This window comes from Palaemon carinicauda, chromosome 9, assembly GCF_036898095.1.
Source record: "Palaemon carinicauda isolate YSFRI2023 chromosome 9, ASM3689809v2, whole genome shotgun sequence".
Lineage (NCBI taxonomy): Eukaryota > Metazoa > Arthropoda > Malacostraca > Decapoda > Palaemonidae > Palaemon > Palaemon carinicauda.
This window is the reverse complement of record NC_090733.1, coordinates 114713609-114726603: the sequence shown is the minus strand read 5'-3', so window position 1 is coordinate 114726603 and position 12995 is coordinate 114713609. Positions and strand designations below refer to the sequence as shown.

The 12995-nt window shown below is 40.0% G+C and overlaps 1 protein-coding gene across 1 annotated transcript in view; it reads left to right on the top strand.

Annotated features, from left to right (window-relative positions):
- The first annotated feature begins 1666 nt into the window (after positions 1 to 1666).
- Positions 1667 to 12995, top strand: part of Bub3 (mitotic checkpoint protein Bub3) — a 164267-nt gene continuing 152938 nt past the window's right edge. The window contains exons 1-2 of the mRNA XM_068380224.1: positions 1667 to 1796; positions 5283 to 5484. Of these exons, the coding sequence (XP_068236325.1) occupies positions 5287 to 5484 (198 nt within the window). The 5' untranslated portion in view covers positions 1667 to 1796; positions 5283 to 5286. The remainder of the gene's footprint in view (positions 1797 to 5282; positions 5485 to 12995) is intronic.

Sequence of the window (12995 nt, the reverse complement as noted above, 5' to 3'; positions counted from 1 at the left end):
GGTAGCAGGTCTATCCGCCCCGTAAATTGGGGCACATCTTACGTGAATACATCTACTAGTGGGGAAGTTGATGTTCCCCAGTGCGCCTCACAACGAAGTCGTTGCGCAACCATCATTATTATTATTATTACTACTATCCAAGCTACAACCCTAGTTGGAAAAGCAAGATGCTATAAGCCCAGGGGCTCCAACAGGGAAAAATAGCCCAGTGAGGAAAGGAAATAAATAAATGAAGAGAACAAATTAACAATAAATCATTCTAAAAAAAAGTAACGTCCGAACAGACATGTCACATATAAACTATTAACAACATAAAAAACAAATATGTCATAGATAAACTATAAAAAGACTCGTGTCCGTCTGGTCAACAAAAAAGCATTTGCTCCAACTTTGAACTTTTGTAGTTCTACTGATTCAACAAATGAAATAGTATACAAGTATACTTCGAATCAATGAGCTAACGAATAATTTCAGGCAATTAGAACCAGACAAAAGAGGTTACGAACGAATAATTTCAAACAATTCGAACCAGTCAAGTTTGGTTACTTTCGAGTACAAATGTTGCTTATAGCCACACTTCCATCATGGTGACTGCCCTTAGCCTACCCTTAATTTAATAATTCTTGTTGCGTACAATTGCAACCAGGGGATCACATCCAGGAGAGATTGACAGGGCACTCAAGATTGCATAATTGGTTGGATATGTAGGCTACATTAATAGAGATCTGTGTCCAATGCCGAATGTTCCTATTTTCATCCTGTTTTGTCTCCTTTTATTTAGAGGCTAGTTTTACAATATCTTATATACTGTTCTCTATTTCGTATTTGTATATGAAATTTAATTACTGTACTTAACGAAAAAAGGCTCTGTAGAGTGCCACTATTTGTGATAAAGAATATAAAACTTTAATTTCACCATCCTTGCTCTAATAAATAATTTTATCTCCCAAAAGGATTTGGGGTGCAAGAATTTGTAATAAAGAGGTTATCATGACGAGTATGCAATGGATATTTTTTACACATGAAAAGTATTCATATTACATCCAATGAGCAATATTCTCTTTTAATTGCGAATTGTTTCATGATAATGACTAAAAGTTTAGAAAAAAAAGTTGGGGTGCAACAAATCAACTTGAGCAGTTGGGGATTGGGGAGCATCTACTACCAATGGTCAATGAAGTAGATTTCTATATAGAAATTTGTAAAGGCTATAACGAAATAAAAAGAAGGCTGTATTCAGTAAGTTTTGAACCGGTATCAAAAGACAACATAAAATGTTTGTTTTGCTCCATTAGAATACGGAGTAAATCAATAATTTTACATTTTATAGAAATGAGTTATAGTTCAATATTTTGCTTTAGTTTTAAATTCAGATTTGTTTTCATTAAGTATTTCATTTCCATAAACTGGAAGCTTCAGGACTTTAAAATGATCTCAGAAGCTCTGTTTAATACTTTATTCAGATATCTGTGACGGTCGAATTTGAAAATAGATACGCAATAAAAAGATAAAGCATTGTATAAATCTATTGAAAAAGAGCTAATCATGGAGAAATACCTCTGAATTGGGACTCTACATATTTATTTCAGCGTATTCTGTTAGAATATTCATAAAATTACCATATATATTGACGAATAACTTAAAAATAGGGCCTAAATCCTATCCTGGTCTTCCCAACATGGCAGTTAATGGTTAAAACTGCAGTTGCGCGGGGCCTCACGTCCAAAACATAACAAGAGTTGTCAGTTGATCCGGCTTGGAACAACCAATTTCATGTATATTTTTTAGTTTTTCAGGTAAATAATCGTTAATTTTTATTCACAAGATTCTTAGGGGTAATGTTTTACGATTAATTGGCTCTTAAATATGATTGATACTTATTGGATGCCAGGTCCAACGTTTGAACGAAGAAGCGGTCGGCACTGTTCACATTTTGACTCAAAATTGAAATGATTTAAATTAGGACATTAGAAATAATAATTTAAATTAGGGCATTACAAATAGTTCCCTGTAGATATACCATCATGTATAGTGAAAGGTTTAATAGCAAACTTGGGTAGATTTCTCGTATATTGATGGTAACCAATTAAACAAATCTGGCTTACGGTAGGATACACAGTACTTAGGCTTCAGATATCCTATACAAAGTACAGTATTCCACCCCAGTTGGGCTTATGGTGAATGTTATTTAGGCGAGGGTACTATACAAATTCGCCAATATTTTAAGCATGTTTCCAAGTGGTTTGAAATATTTTTTTCTCCAGCTTAAGGTGTATGTATGATGAAGGCCTTGCCCTATAACTCCCTTATTTTCATCCCTATTGCTAAGAATAAGAGTCTTAGGGAGGTCGTTAGACGGCTAAGCCCACCGTGTTAGGTAAGGATGCGGCTTGTAAATTGGGTGCTGTTCTATCTATGCGGGAGGTCCTGTCTGTCGTTATACAAAGAATGGGTTCCATTTGATGTCAGGATGCCAAAGAACTTCAGATCAATCAATAAGGTTGCATTTTAACCTGACGAGGTGAATGCAGTTTGTTAGGACAGGGTAAGTTAAGAATACGGGAGTTTAATTGGGCCCGGTTGGTCCATAACCCCCCAACCTAACCTGAGGTTAGGTTAGGTAGGGAACATTAGTTTAGGTGGTGTTCTTGGGTCTTTCCCGTGCAAAATGTGGGTTTTAAGTCTATCCTAACAAACTATAAAGGCTCCGGCTTAACTTACTAATTATATGTCGGAAGTTACCCTGGACCAAAGTCCCTAAAACCACTGCACTTGCAGCTCTAATGAAACTAAGAAGATTTTTGAGTACCTATATAGACAGAGCACGAGTTATCGCTGACCAATAGTATAGTAAGATAAATTTAGCTATTGAACAAAGTATGATAATACAGTACAGTAATTCAGAAATGCATGCAGTATTCCAATGCTGTTATACGATATTGTAAAGATTATTTATCAAAAGGTGAAAAGTAAAGATGATAAATGATTTACTGTACTGTAGAAGATCAAAGAAGCTTTTCAGAGGGTTAACATTTAATTTCTCACTGGATCAGTGATATGAATTAACAACTGTACAAAATCTATTAGCCTACTTGCCTTCACAAGGTGCTATTATAAGGTTAGGTATGTATTATTTTAGTCTCCTGTCACTCCTAAGCATAAAAATGAATGATATTCTATGGCACTGTACCAACTACTCATTACTTATCTCATTTCCCTAGGCACACAACAAATATGCCTACACACAACTTGCCTGTACAAGCTCAATCTCGTCCTGGGGTTATGGCCACTCCAAAAGCAAAAAAAAAAAAAAATAGTCTGCTATTAACACTTATGGTTTCATAATGTGAAGACAAACTACAGTAGTAGAATGATTTATAATGTGTTTTATGTTACGTGATTAAATGAGTATTGGATGAATTGCCAATTTGCGATCAGTTTTATCCCCACTGCTTCTGTAGCCATGATAACTTTCTCTGTCGTAGGTAATACTGCTTGAGTGATAGGTTCTGAGGACTTCGGATTACTTCATCCCTAAACAAACTTGCATATATTACTTATATATTATTTTGGTGAAGCTATTGTAGTGAATAACATGTATTCAGATTCAAATCGATACCATAATCATTATTGCAGTAATTCCCCGCTCTATGTCGCCGATGGTTCCAAAGGACCCGACGTAAGGCAATTTTCGATGTAGGTTGGGTTTTTGCCCTATAAAGTGACAATTGTATGTTCCATATACACATATAGACACGAAAAAGTACAGTACAGATATTTACAACCTGCTATCATTTTATGAGAACTTGATACCTACATTGATAAGCTTCCATGTGAAGTAAAGTATAGTATTGTGCAGGATAGGATTTATTCATAGTTTTACAATGTAGAAACCAACGTAAGGTCAGGAAAAACAATGCACTGTAACCTGTATTGTATTTTTTTTCATCTAATACTTATGGGTGGGGGAAGGAAGAGGTAAGGCCAAAGTTCAGATGGAAAGATAAAGTAGCAAGTGACATGCGGGAAAAAGGATTACGAGAACAGGATACCTAGGATGAAGAAAATGGAGAAAGCTTACACAAAACAGCACCCCCATAAAGAGATGAGTATAGGCTGTAGCTAAAGACGACGACTTGAAAGAGTCGCAACTGACCTGTGTGGAACTGACGTAAAGTTGGGTATGACTACTATACCCTTAAAAATGAAAATACATTTGTAGTACATAAATACAAAAATAAGAAATATACATTTAAGTAATGTGTTTTGCTATAGATGAATATTTGATCCCAACCCACACCCCCAAAATCTTAAAAGCTTAACATTTATTTCTGATTTATATATACAGTACAAGAGTATGATTCAGTAGGAAAAGGTTACGTGTGAAGAGGAAGGATGACACTAAACAAATTGGACAGATACAAAAATTGATGAGATATTTATTTTAAAAATTAATGCTGTTTAAATGATATGAGCACTTACTGTTTTAGGTTTGTGACAGTTTTTGTACAGCAAGTTTTACATAGAGAAGAGCACTGTAGTACAGGAGCAGATTAAGGTTGGAAGTTTTTGGTGTTTTGTATTTCACGGAATATAACATGAGAATTACCTGTTTTAAATTTTGAGATGTACCTGATGCCTAACCTCGTAAATGAAAAATTTCCCGTAAAAACAGGGATGTTGTTTATACATAGTTGTGTAAGTGTATCAGATATATGCACACTGTATTTGAAAGGTCACCCTTCATAGGTATGCTTTACTTTTTTACCATCATTAATAAGGTAGAAGTTTTATTCCAGCTGAGACCAAGTTGTGGAATGATCTTCCTAGGTAGTTGAATCAGTGAAACTTCAAAAGTTCAAACTTGCAACAAATGTTTTCATGTTGAAGAGGCTGACATGAGTCTTTTTAAAGTTTATATATGAAATATCTATTTTAATGTTGTTATTGCTTTTAAAATATTTTATTCTAATTGTTCATTACTACTAATATCGTTTATTTATTTCCTTATTTCCTTTCCTCGCTGGGCTATTTTTACCTGTTGGAGCCTTATGGGTTGTAGCATCTTGCACTTCCAACTAGGGTTGTAGCTTAGCTTGTAATAATAATAATAATAATAAGGAATATTGTCCAGTAAACTCTGGACCAACTCATAGGATTTATTGCAATAAATATATGTAGTTATTTATCATTGACATGTAACTTTGTATACAGTATTGTACAGTAGTTTTAAAATGCTAGTACTGGAACAGAATATTAAACAGGATGATTTCTCCCCACAGCAAAATGAGCGAGTCTCGAATGGAATTCCGTTTGAAGAATACCCCGAGTGATTGTATCCAGAGTGTGAAATTTGGCCCCACCTCTCCCCAGTTCCTTTTGGTAGCATCATGGGATAAAAGCGTACGCCTCTTCGATGTCGTCAATAATAATATGCGACTTCAGTACCAGCATTCTGGTGCGGTACTGGATTGTTGCTTTCAGGTAAGGTTATTTAGGAATTGGTTTTAGTATTTGGTATTTGGGGCGTTCATGTAGATGTTCTTGAACCACTGTGAAATAAAGATTTTCAATATTAAACTTACCCGATAATCATGTAGCTGTCAACTCCGTTGCCCGACAGAATTCTACGGAAGGGATACGCCAGCGATCGCTATACAAGAGGGGGGTGTACTCACAAGCGCCACCTGTGGCCAGGTACTGCAGTACTTCTTGTTGACACCACCTCAATTTTTCCTCTGTCGTGCTTCCGGCAAGACGTTCATGGATACGCTTATAATTTTGGAGTCTTGTTCACGGTTTTTGGTGAAGTATTGCTCTAAGATTTCAGCTTTCGCTATTCAGGAAGTTTTATTATTAGCTTAGCTAGCTTTTGGAATTAATTTGATTAATTATGGTGACGAAGAGAGTATGAACTCTCTTTCACCTTTAAATGGCCGACCCTTCCCTTAGACGGAAGTGTTGGTGTCTAAGAGAGTATAGACTCTCTTTCTTAATTTTGCTTAACAAAAGTTATAGATTTATTTTTTATCTCTCCGCCTTTTATAGGCCTCTTCGATTAACTTCCTTTTATAAACTTATTAAAATTAATTTTTATATTTGTTTATATTCGACCTTTCCTAATAGTAGGCGGTCTTTTCTTGGTACCGAAGTTAATTAACATTGAGCCCGTCATTTCGGTTTTACCTGTTAACATATTATGCTATTTTAATGTTTTTGAAAGAATTTCTTTGATAGTCTCGTACTGTTTTCAAAGTTGAACTAACGTTTTGTTTTGTCTCTGCAGTTGTTGACGTTCAGAACGTTCAACTTGCGCTCTATCGTTACGATAGAGAGAGAATTTTCACGGTGTCACGTTGCAGTAAGAGTAACCGTTTCTAGCGTTTTGTTCATTCTTTCTGAGCTTAATGCTTTTAATTCTAATAAAGGAACTTTTTATTTGGGAAATATTTCAGTTTTTTTCCTTTAACAATAATATGTTTTAACGATATATATGATTGGGCTCTTCTCTCAGGTTCTAAGTCAAGAGAGAGAGAGAGAGAGAGAGAGATAGAGACGGAGGGAGAGAGAGCTGGATAAACGTTTCGTTCAAGCGAGTAACGTTGTTATCGTTTTTGCTCTTCTCCCTAGTCTCTTTAGGGGAAGAAGGTAAACGTTTCTAGAGTTTTATTCTTGTTCTCAAGCTTTATGCGGTGAGAGATTTTAAACGTAGTTTATTTGATCTAGTGTTTAGTCTCTTTCCAGCCACTGAATTATTTATCTTTCATTAGATTTTTCTGTTACATTGTAATTCTGTTTTCGCAATTACTAACTTTTAAGGAAGGATAGAATTGCGTGTTTCAGGTACAAACCACTTAAAGTTTCGAGTTCAGTGAAACAAGTGCAAACAGAAAATCAAAAGTGATAAGTGATTAGCGCAAAGTGTGTCAGTGTTGTGCGTGAGGGTACTTCTGTGCGTGCCAGTCGTCCTCCCAGTCCGGGACCTCTTGCAAGCTCCCAAGCCCAGGGGAGAAGCAATGTCGAAGGGCAAAAGGGTTCGGCAGGCCTTGATCGGCGCACAGAAGTATCCTCGGTGGTTGCGGGCGTGTCTTACAGAGACCGTCACTCCCACCCGCAGACGATTGAGCCCTTATTTTGCTCGTCTGCAGAAGAAATTTCGGGGAGAAAACGCTGGACTCAGGTCTCAAGACCTCTTAAACGTAAAGTCCAGACCTCTAGAGTTCAACAACCCGGATGCAGTCATTGGGTTAGCTCTGACTCTCCGCAGTCATCAGGTGACTGCACACCTCCTAAGAGAGGTAAGGCGATGCCTCAACAGACCTCATCTTCTGTTAAGGCTTTGCCTCAACAGACCTTATCGTCTGTTGATCCCAAGATGACTTTGCTGCAGTCCATGCAGTCGCAGCTTGCGGTCTTAATGCGTGAGTTTCAGGCTGAGAAGGTTACACCTCCTCCTGCGAGCGCTCCGCCTCACCGCAGTCCAGTCTGCCAGGCGTACGATGTTGAGGTTCCTCAAGCTACCTTACCGCGTTCGGAGTTGCCAGTTACCAGCGTTGTGCAGCAACCTTAACCTTCCTTAAGGCAACCTCAACAATGGGAGCAGGAGTCTTATGCCTTGAGGCAAGATTTTCTTGCAGTTAGACCATCTTTGAGGCTACAACCTTTTGAGGTACGACAACCTCTACCATCCTTGAGGCAGCCACCTCAGCTCTCGCAGCTGCTACCTCAACTTTCCTCAAGGCGAGAGCCTCAACTCTTGAGGCTAGCTCCTCAGGAACCTCAACTCGTGAGACAGGAACTGCGTTCTGCGCAGCCGCTACCTCAACTCTCGCAGCTCACACCTCAAGAACCTCAACTCGTGAGTCAAGAGCCTCTCTCTGCGCAGCCACCTCAACCCTTGAGGCAAGCGCAACTCTTGAGGCAGGAACCTCATGCTATGAGTCAGCCACCTCAACGCATGCATCTGCCACTTTCTCCTCAACTTGAGCCTCTTCCCATTCAACTTTGAAATAACAAATGACAATAATAACACCTCATTACTTTCATAACTTGCATTTGTAATCATATACATGTATGCCTACACAAACATTATGATAATGGAGGTTATTCGTATTACTTAGATAAAAAAATATATATGTATTCCTTGCAATATATTTTTAACAAATCGCAAATATGGCAAAATATCTTCAAAACAAAAATGAATCATGAGTTATGAATGTAATGTAAATATTATGTTGATATTAAAACCCCATGCAAGCATGCATGAAGTAATGCAGTGTTGCCAACAGGGCGAGTTTCCCTGTCCTGAGGTGAAGTAGATTATAGATCGTATATTTAGTGCAGCTTAATTCTACGATTATCATGCCGGCTATCAAATTCATCAACAAACAGTCTAAATCAATTCCCTCGGCACGTGCACTTTCAATGGACAGTAATGCGATATTACTCAATCTAGCACTGGTCATGGAATTTCTGAGAAATGTTACACGCCATGCAACATGCTCTGCTTCTCTTACAGCATGCTCTACATACAGCATGCTCTGCATACAGCATGCTCTACATACAGCATGCTCTGCATACCTTACCGCATGCTTCTCAGTCACACATCTTTGGTTGTTGCCAACTCACTAGACTGTCAAGCAGTTTCATAACGTTGCCTTCTAGTCTGCTGCTTTTGCACCAGTGAAACCCTCACTGAGAGAACTTAGCTTTTCTCGGATATGGTCCCTGTAGATGAGAAAGTGCTTTTCTCCCTCCTTCTGATATTCCCTTGAGGACTCTGTCATTTGGAGAGGAGCCTTTAGCTGCGTAGCCTCCTATGGACTTTTATTTAAGCATAACATGCTTCCAGGGAAGGTAATGGTTCCACTTCAGTCGCTAACCCCGTCTGTTACCACACCTGCTCCCATAGACCTTGAGCTGTGTTGCAAGACATGCAGTCCAAGCTTAGTCCTTGTTAGAGGATTTTTTGTTTACGGAGTCAGTGTGTCACTGGGAAGACGTTCAACAACCAGCAGAAGTGACTTGTTGTGACGCAGTGCGGCAACCTCAGCAACCCGATAAGGAGTTGTCTATACGACCCAGACAGTCTAGACAGCTTCGGGTTGTCACTGTACTTCCTCGCTTCCCCATGGTTGACAGTTCACAGACTGTGCAGCAGTACCATGATCTTGTGTCCGGCTCCGTCAGACGACTGGCTTTTAAGAGCTCCCACAAGTCGTCGCTGTCTGGAGATTCTCAGATGGACTATGGATCTGACCAAGGAACTGGGCCTCCTGGTCAATTTTGAGGAGTCTCAGCTCGTCCCATCCCAGACCATTGTCTACCTGGGTATGGATCTTCAGAGTCGAGCTTTTCGGGCTTTTCCGTCGGCCCCAAGGATCTTCCAAGCCCTAGAATGCATCCAGAGCATGCTGAGAAGGAACCGATGCTCAGTCAGGTAGTGGATGAGTCTAACAGGGACACTTTCATCGCTGGCCCTGTTCATCGTGTTAGGGAGACTCCACCTCCCCCCCCTTCAGTATCATCTAGCTGCTCACTGGATAAAGGACATGACGCTAGAGACGGTCTCAGTTCCTGTTTCCGAAGAGAGGAGGTCTTCTCTCGCGTGGTGTAAGAACAGCTTTCTTCTCAAGGAAGTCTACATTTGGCTGTTCAGAAACCCGACCGCCGTCTCCTCTCGGACGCATCAGACACGGGCTGGGGTACGACTTTGGACGGACAGGAATGCTCGGGAACATGGAATCAGGAGCAAAGGACACTTCACATCAATTGCAAGGAGTTGTTGGCGGTTCTTCTGGCCTTGATAAACTTCAAGTCCCTCCAGCTTAACAAGGTGGTGGAGGTGGACTCTGACAACACCACAGCCCTGGCTTACATCTTCAAGCAGGGAGGGACTCTTTCGTGGAAGTTGTTCTAGATCGCAAGGGACCTCCTCATCTGGTCAAAAGATCGAAAGCTCACGCTGGTAACGAGGTTCATTCAGGGCGGTATGAATGTCATGGCAGATCGCCTCAGCCGGAAGGGTCAGGTCATCCCCACAGAGTGGACCCTTCACAAGAGTGTTTGCAGCAGACTTTGGGCCCTGTGGGGTCAGCCAACCATAGATCTGTTCGCTACCTCGATAACCTAGAGACTCCTGTTGTATTGTTCTCCGATTCCAGACCCAGCAGCAGTTCACGTGGATGCTTTTCTGCTGGATTGGTCCCATCTCGACCTGTATGCATTCCCGCCGTTCAAGATTGTCAACAGGGTACTTCAGAAGTTCTCCTCTCGCAAAGGGACACGGCTGACGTGGATTGGCTCCGCTCTGGCCCGCGAGAGAATGGTTCATAGAGGTACTGCAATGGCTGGTCGACATTCCCAGGACTCTTCCTCTAGGAGTGAACCTTCTACGTCAACCTCACGTAAAGAAGGTACACCCAAACCTCCACGCTCTTCGTCTGACTGCCTTCAGACTTTCGAAAGACTCTCAAGAGCTAGGGGCTTTTCGAAGGAGGCAGCCAGAGCGTTTGCCAGAGCAAGGAGAACATCCACTCTCAGAATCTATCAGTCTCAAGGGGAAGTCTTCCGTAGCTGGTACAAGACCAATGCAGTTTCCTCAACCAGTACCACTGTAACCCAGATTGCTGACTTCCTGTTACATCTAAGGAAAGTAAGATCCCTTTCAGCTCCTACGATCAAGGGTTACAGAAGTATGTTGGCAGCGGTTTTCCGCCACAGAGGCTTGGATCTTTCCACCAACAAAGATCTACAGGACCTCCCTAGGTCTTTTGAGACCTCAAAGGAACGTCGGTTGTCCACTCCAGGCTGGAATCTAGACGTGGTTTTAAGGTTCCTAATGTCATCAAGATTTGAACCTCTCCAATCAGCCTCTTTTTAGGACCTCACATTAAAAACTCTTTTCCTCGTGTGCTTGACAACAGCTAAAAGAGTAAGTGAGATCCACGCCTTCAGCAGGATCATTGTTTTCACAGCTGAAACGGCTACATGTTCCTTGCAGCTCGGTTTTTGCTAAACGAGCTTCCTTCACGTCCTTGGCCTAAGTCGTTCGAGATCCCAAGCCTGTCCAACTTGGTGGGGAATGAACTGGAGAGAGTACTTTGCCCAGTTAGAGCTCTTAGGTACTATCTAAAAAGGTCTTAACCTTTACGAGGACAATCAGAAGCCTTATGGTGTGCTATCAAGAAACCTTCTTTCCCAAGTTCTAAGAACTCAGTTTCTTACTATTCAGGCTTCTGATTAGGGAAGCATATTCTCATCTGAAGGAAGAAGACCTTGCTTTGCTGAAGGTAAGGACACATGAAGTGGGAGCTGTGGCTACTTCAGTGGCCTTCAAACAGAACCATTCTCTGCAGAGTGTTATGGATGCAACCTATTGGAGAAGCAAGTCAGTGTTCGCATCATTCTATCTCAAAGATGTCCAGTCTCTTTACGAGTACTGCTACACCCTGGGACCATTCGTAGCAACGAATGCAGTAGTAGGCGAGGGCTCAGCCACTACATTCCCATAATCCCATAACCTTTTAACCTTTCTCTTGAATACTTTTTATGGGTTGTACGGTCGGCTAAGAAGCCTTCCACATCCTTGTTGATTTGGCGGGTGGTCAATTCTTTCTTGAGAAGCGCCGAGGTTAAAGGTTGTGATGAGGTCCTTTAGTATGGGTTGCAGCCCTTGATACTTCAGCACCTTAGAGTTGTTCAGCCTCCTAAGAGGAACGCTGCGCTCAGTAAGGAAGACGAACTTATTTAAGGCAGAGTAATGGCTCAAGTCGACTTCCTTACCAGGTACTTGTAATTTCATTGTTATTTTGAATAACTGATAATATGAAATACGGGATACTTAGCTTCTTGATATACATGTACACTGGTTTTCACCCACCTCCCTGGGTGTGAATCAGCTACATGATTATCGGGTAAGTTTAATATTGAAAAATGTTATTTTCATTAGTAAAATAAATTTTTGAATATACTTACCCGATAATCATGATTTAATTGACCCACCCTTCCTCCCCATAGAACCAGTGGACCGAGGAAAAATTGAGGTGGTGTCAACAAGAAGTACTGCAGTACCTGGCCACAGGTGGCGCTTGTGAGTACACCCCCCTCTTGTATAGCGATCGCTGGCGTATCCCTTCCGTAGAATTCTGTCGGGCAACGGAGTTGACAGCTACATGATTATCGGGTAAGTATATTAAAAAATTTATTTTACTAATGAAAATAACATTTTTATGCAATGTAGCTTTGAGGACTATAATTTAGTAACAATGCATAGTACAGTAAAGATTTATTGTTTTATTATTATGAATATTAGTTATTCTTGATAAGAGTGCGGAGTCACATTTCAGATTTGTAGGGCTTGCTCAAAGGATTTTTGTTTGGAATTAGGTGCACATTTAAGTAAAAACATTTCAAAGTCAGGAAAATACAAGACAAATGAGAATGAATGAAATGAAAAGCATTAATCTATGCAGATGTTGCCAAAAAAAAAGCAGCAAAGAGTAATGTGTTACACAAGACACGCTTCAATTGGTAGTCCCTTATTAGGAATAGACAATTGTACTAGTTACCCTTAATACTCGATTCAACTTTGTGTCAAGCTTTGATTTTTCCCATGTGTTTGTGTATTTTCATAATTGATGAATATTATGCATATGGTAGGTACTGTACCAGGAATTAAGTAATTCTGCAGTTATATCTTCTAATAATGCATCCATTGTCCATTTTACTTATGTTATTAGTGTATTTTATTAAGACTGCAGTATTGTTTTAAAAATAAGCAATACATTAGGTATTGTAATTCTTTCTTGGTTTATATTCCAGTTCGGGTATACTCTTTGGGTAAATATATGATACTTTAATTTTTAGCTAAATACATGAACCGTGTATTTGACTTACTCTCTATCTTGTTTTTTATGCATTTCTGACCTTGATTATTGGGGCAAACCACCCGTTCACGAGTTTTTGGACCCTCTTATATAAAGACAATTATTTGG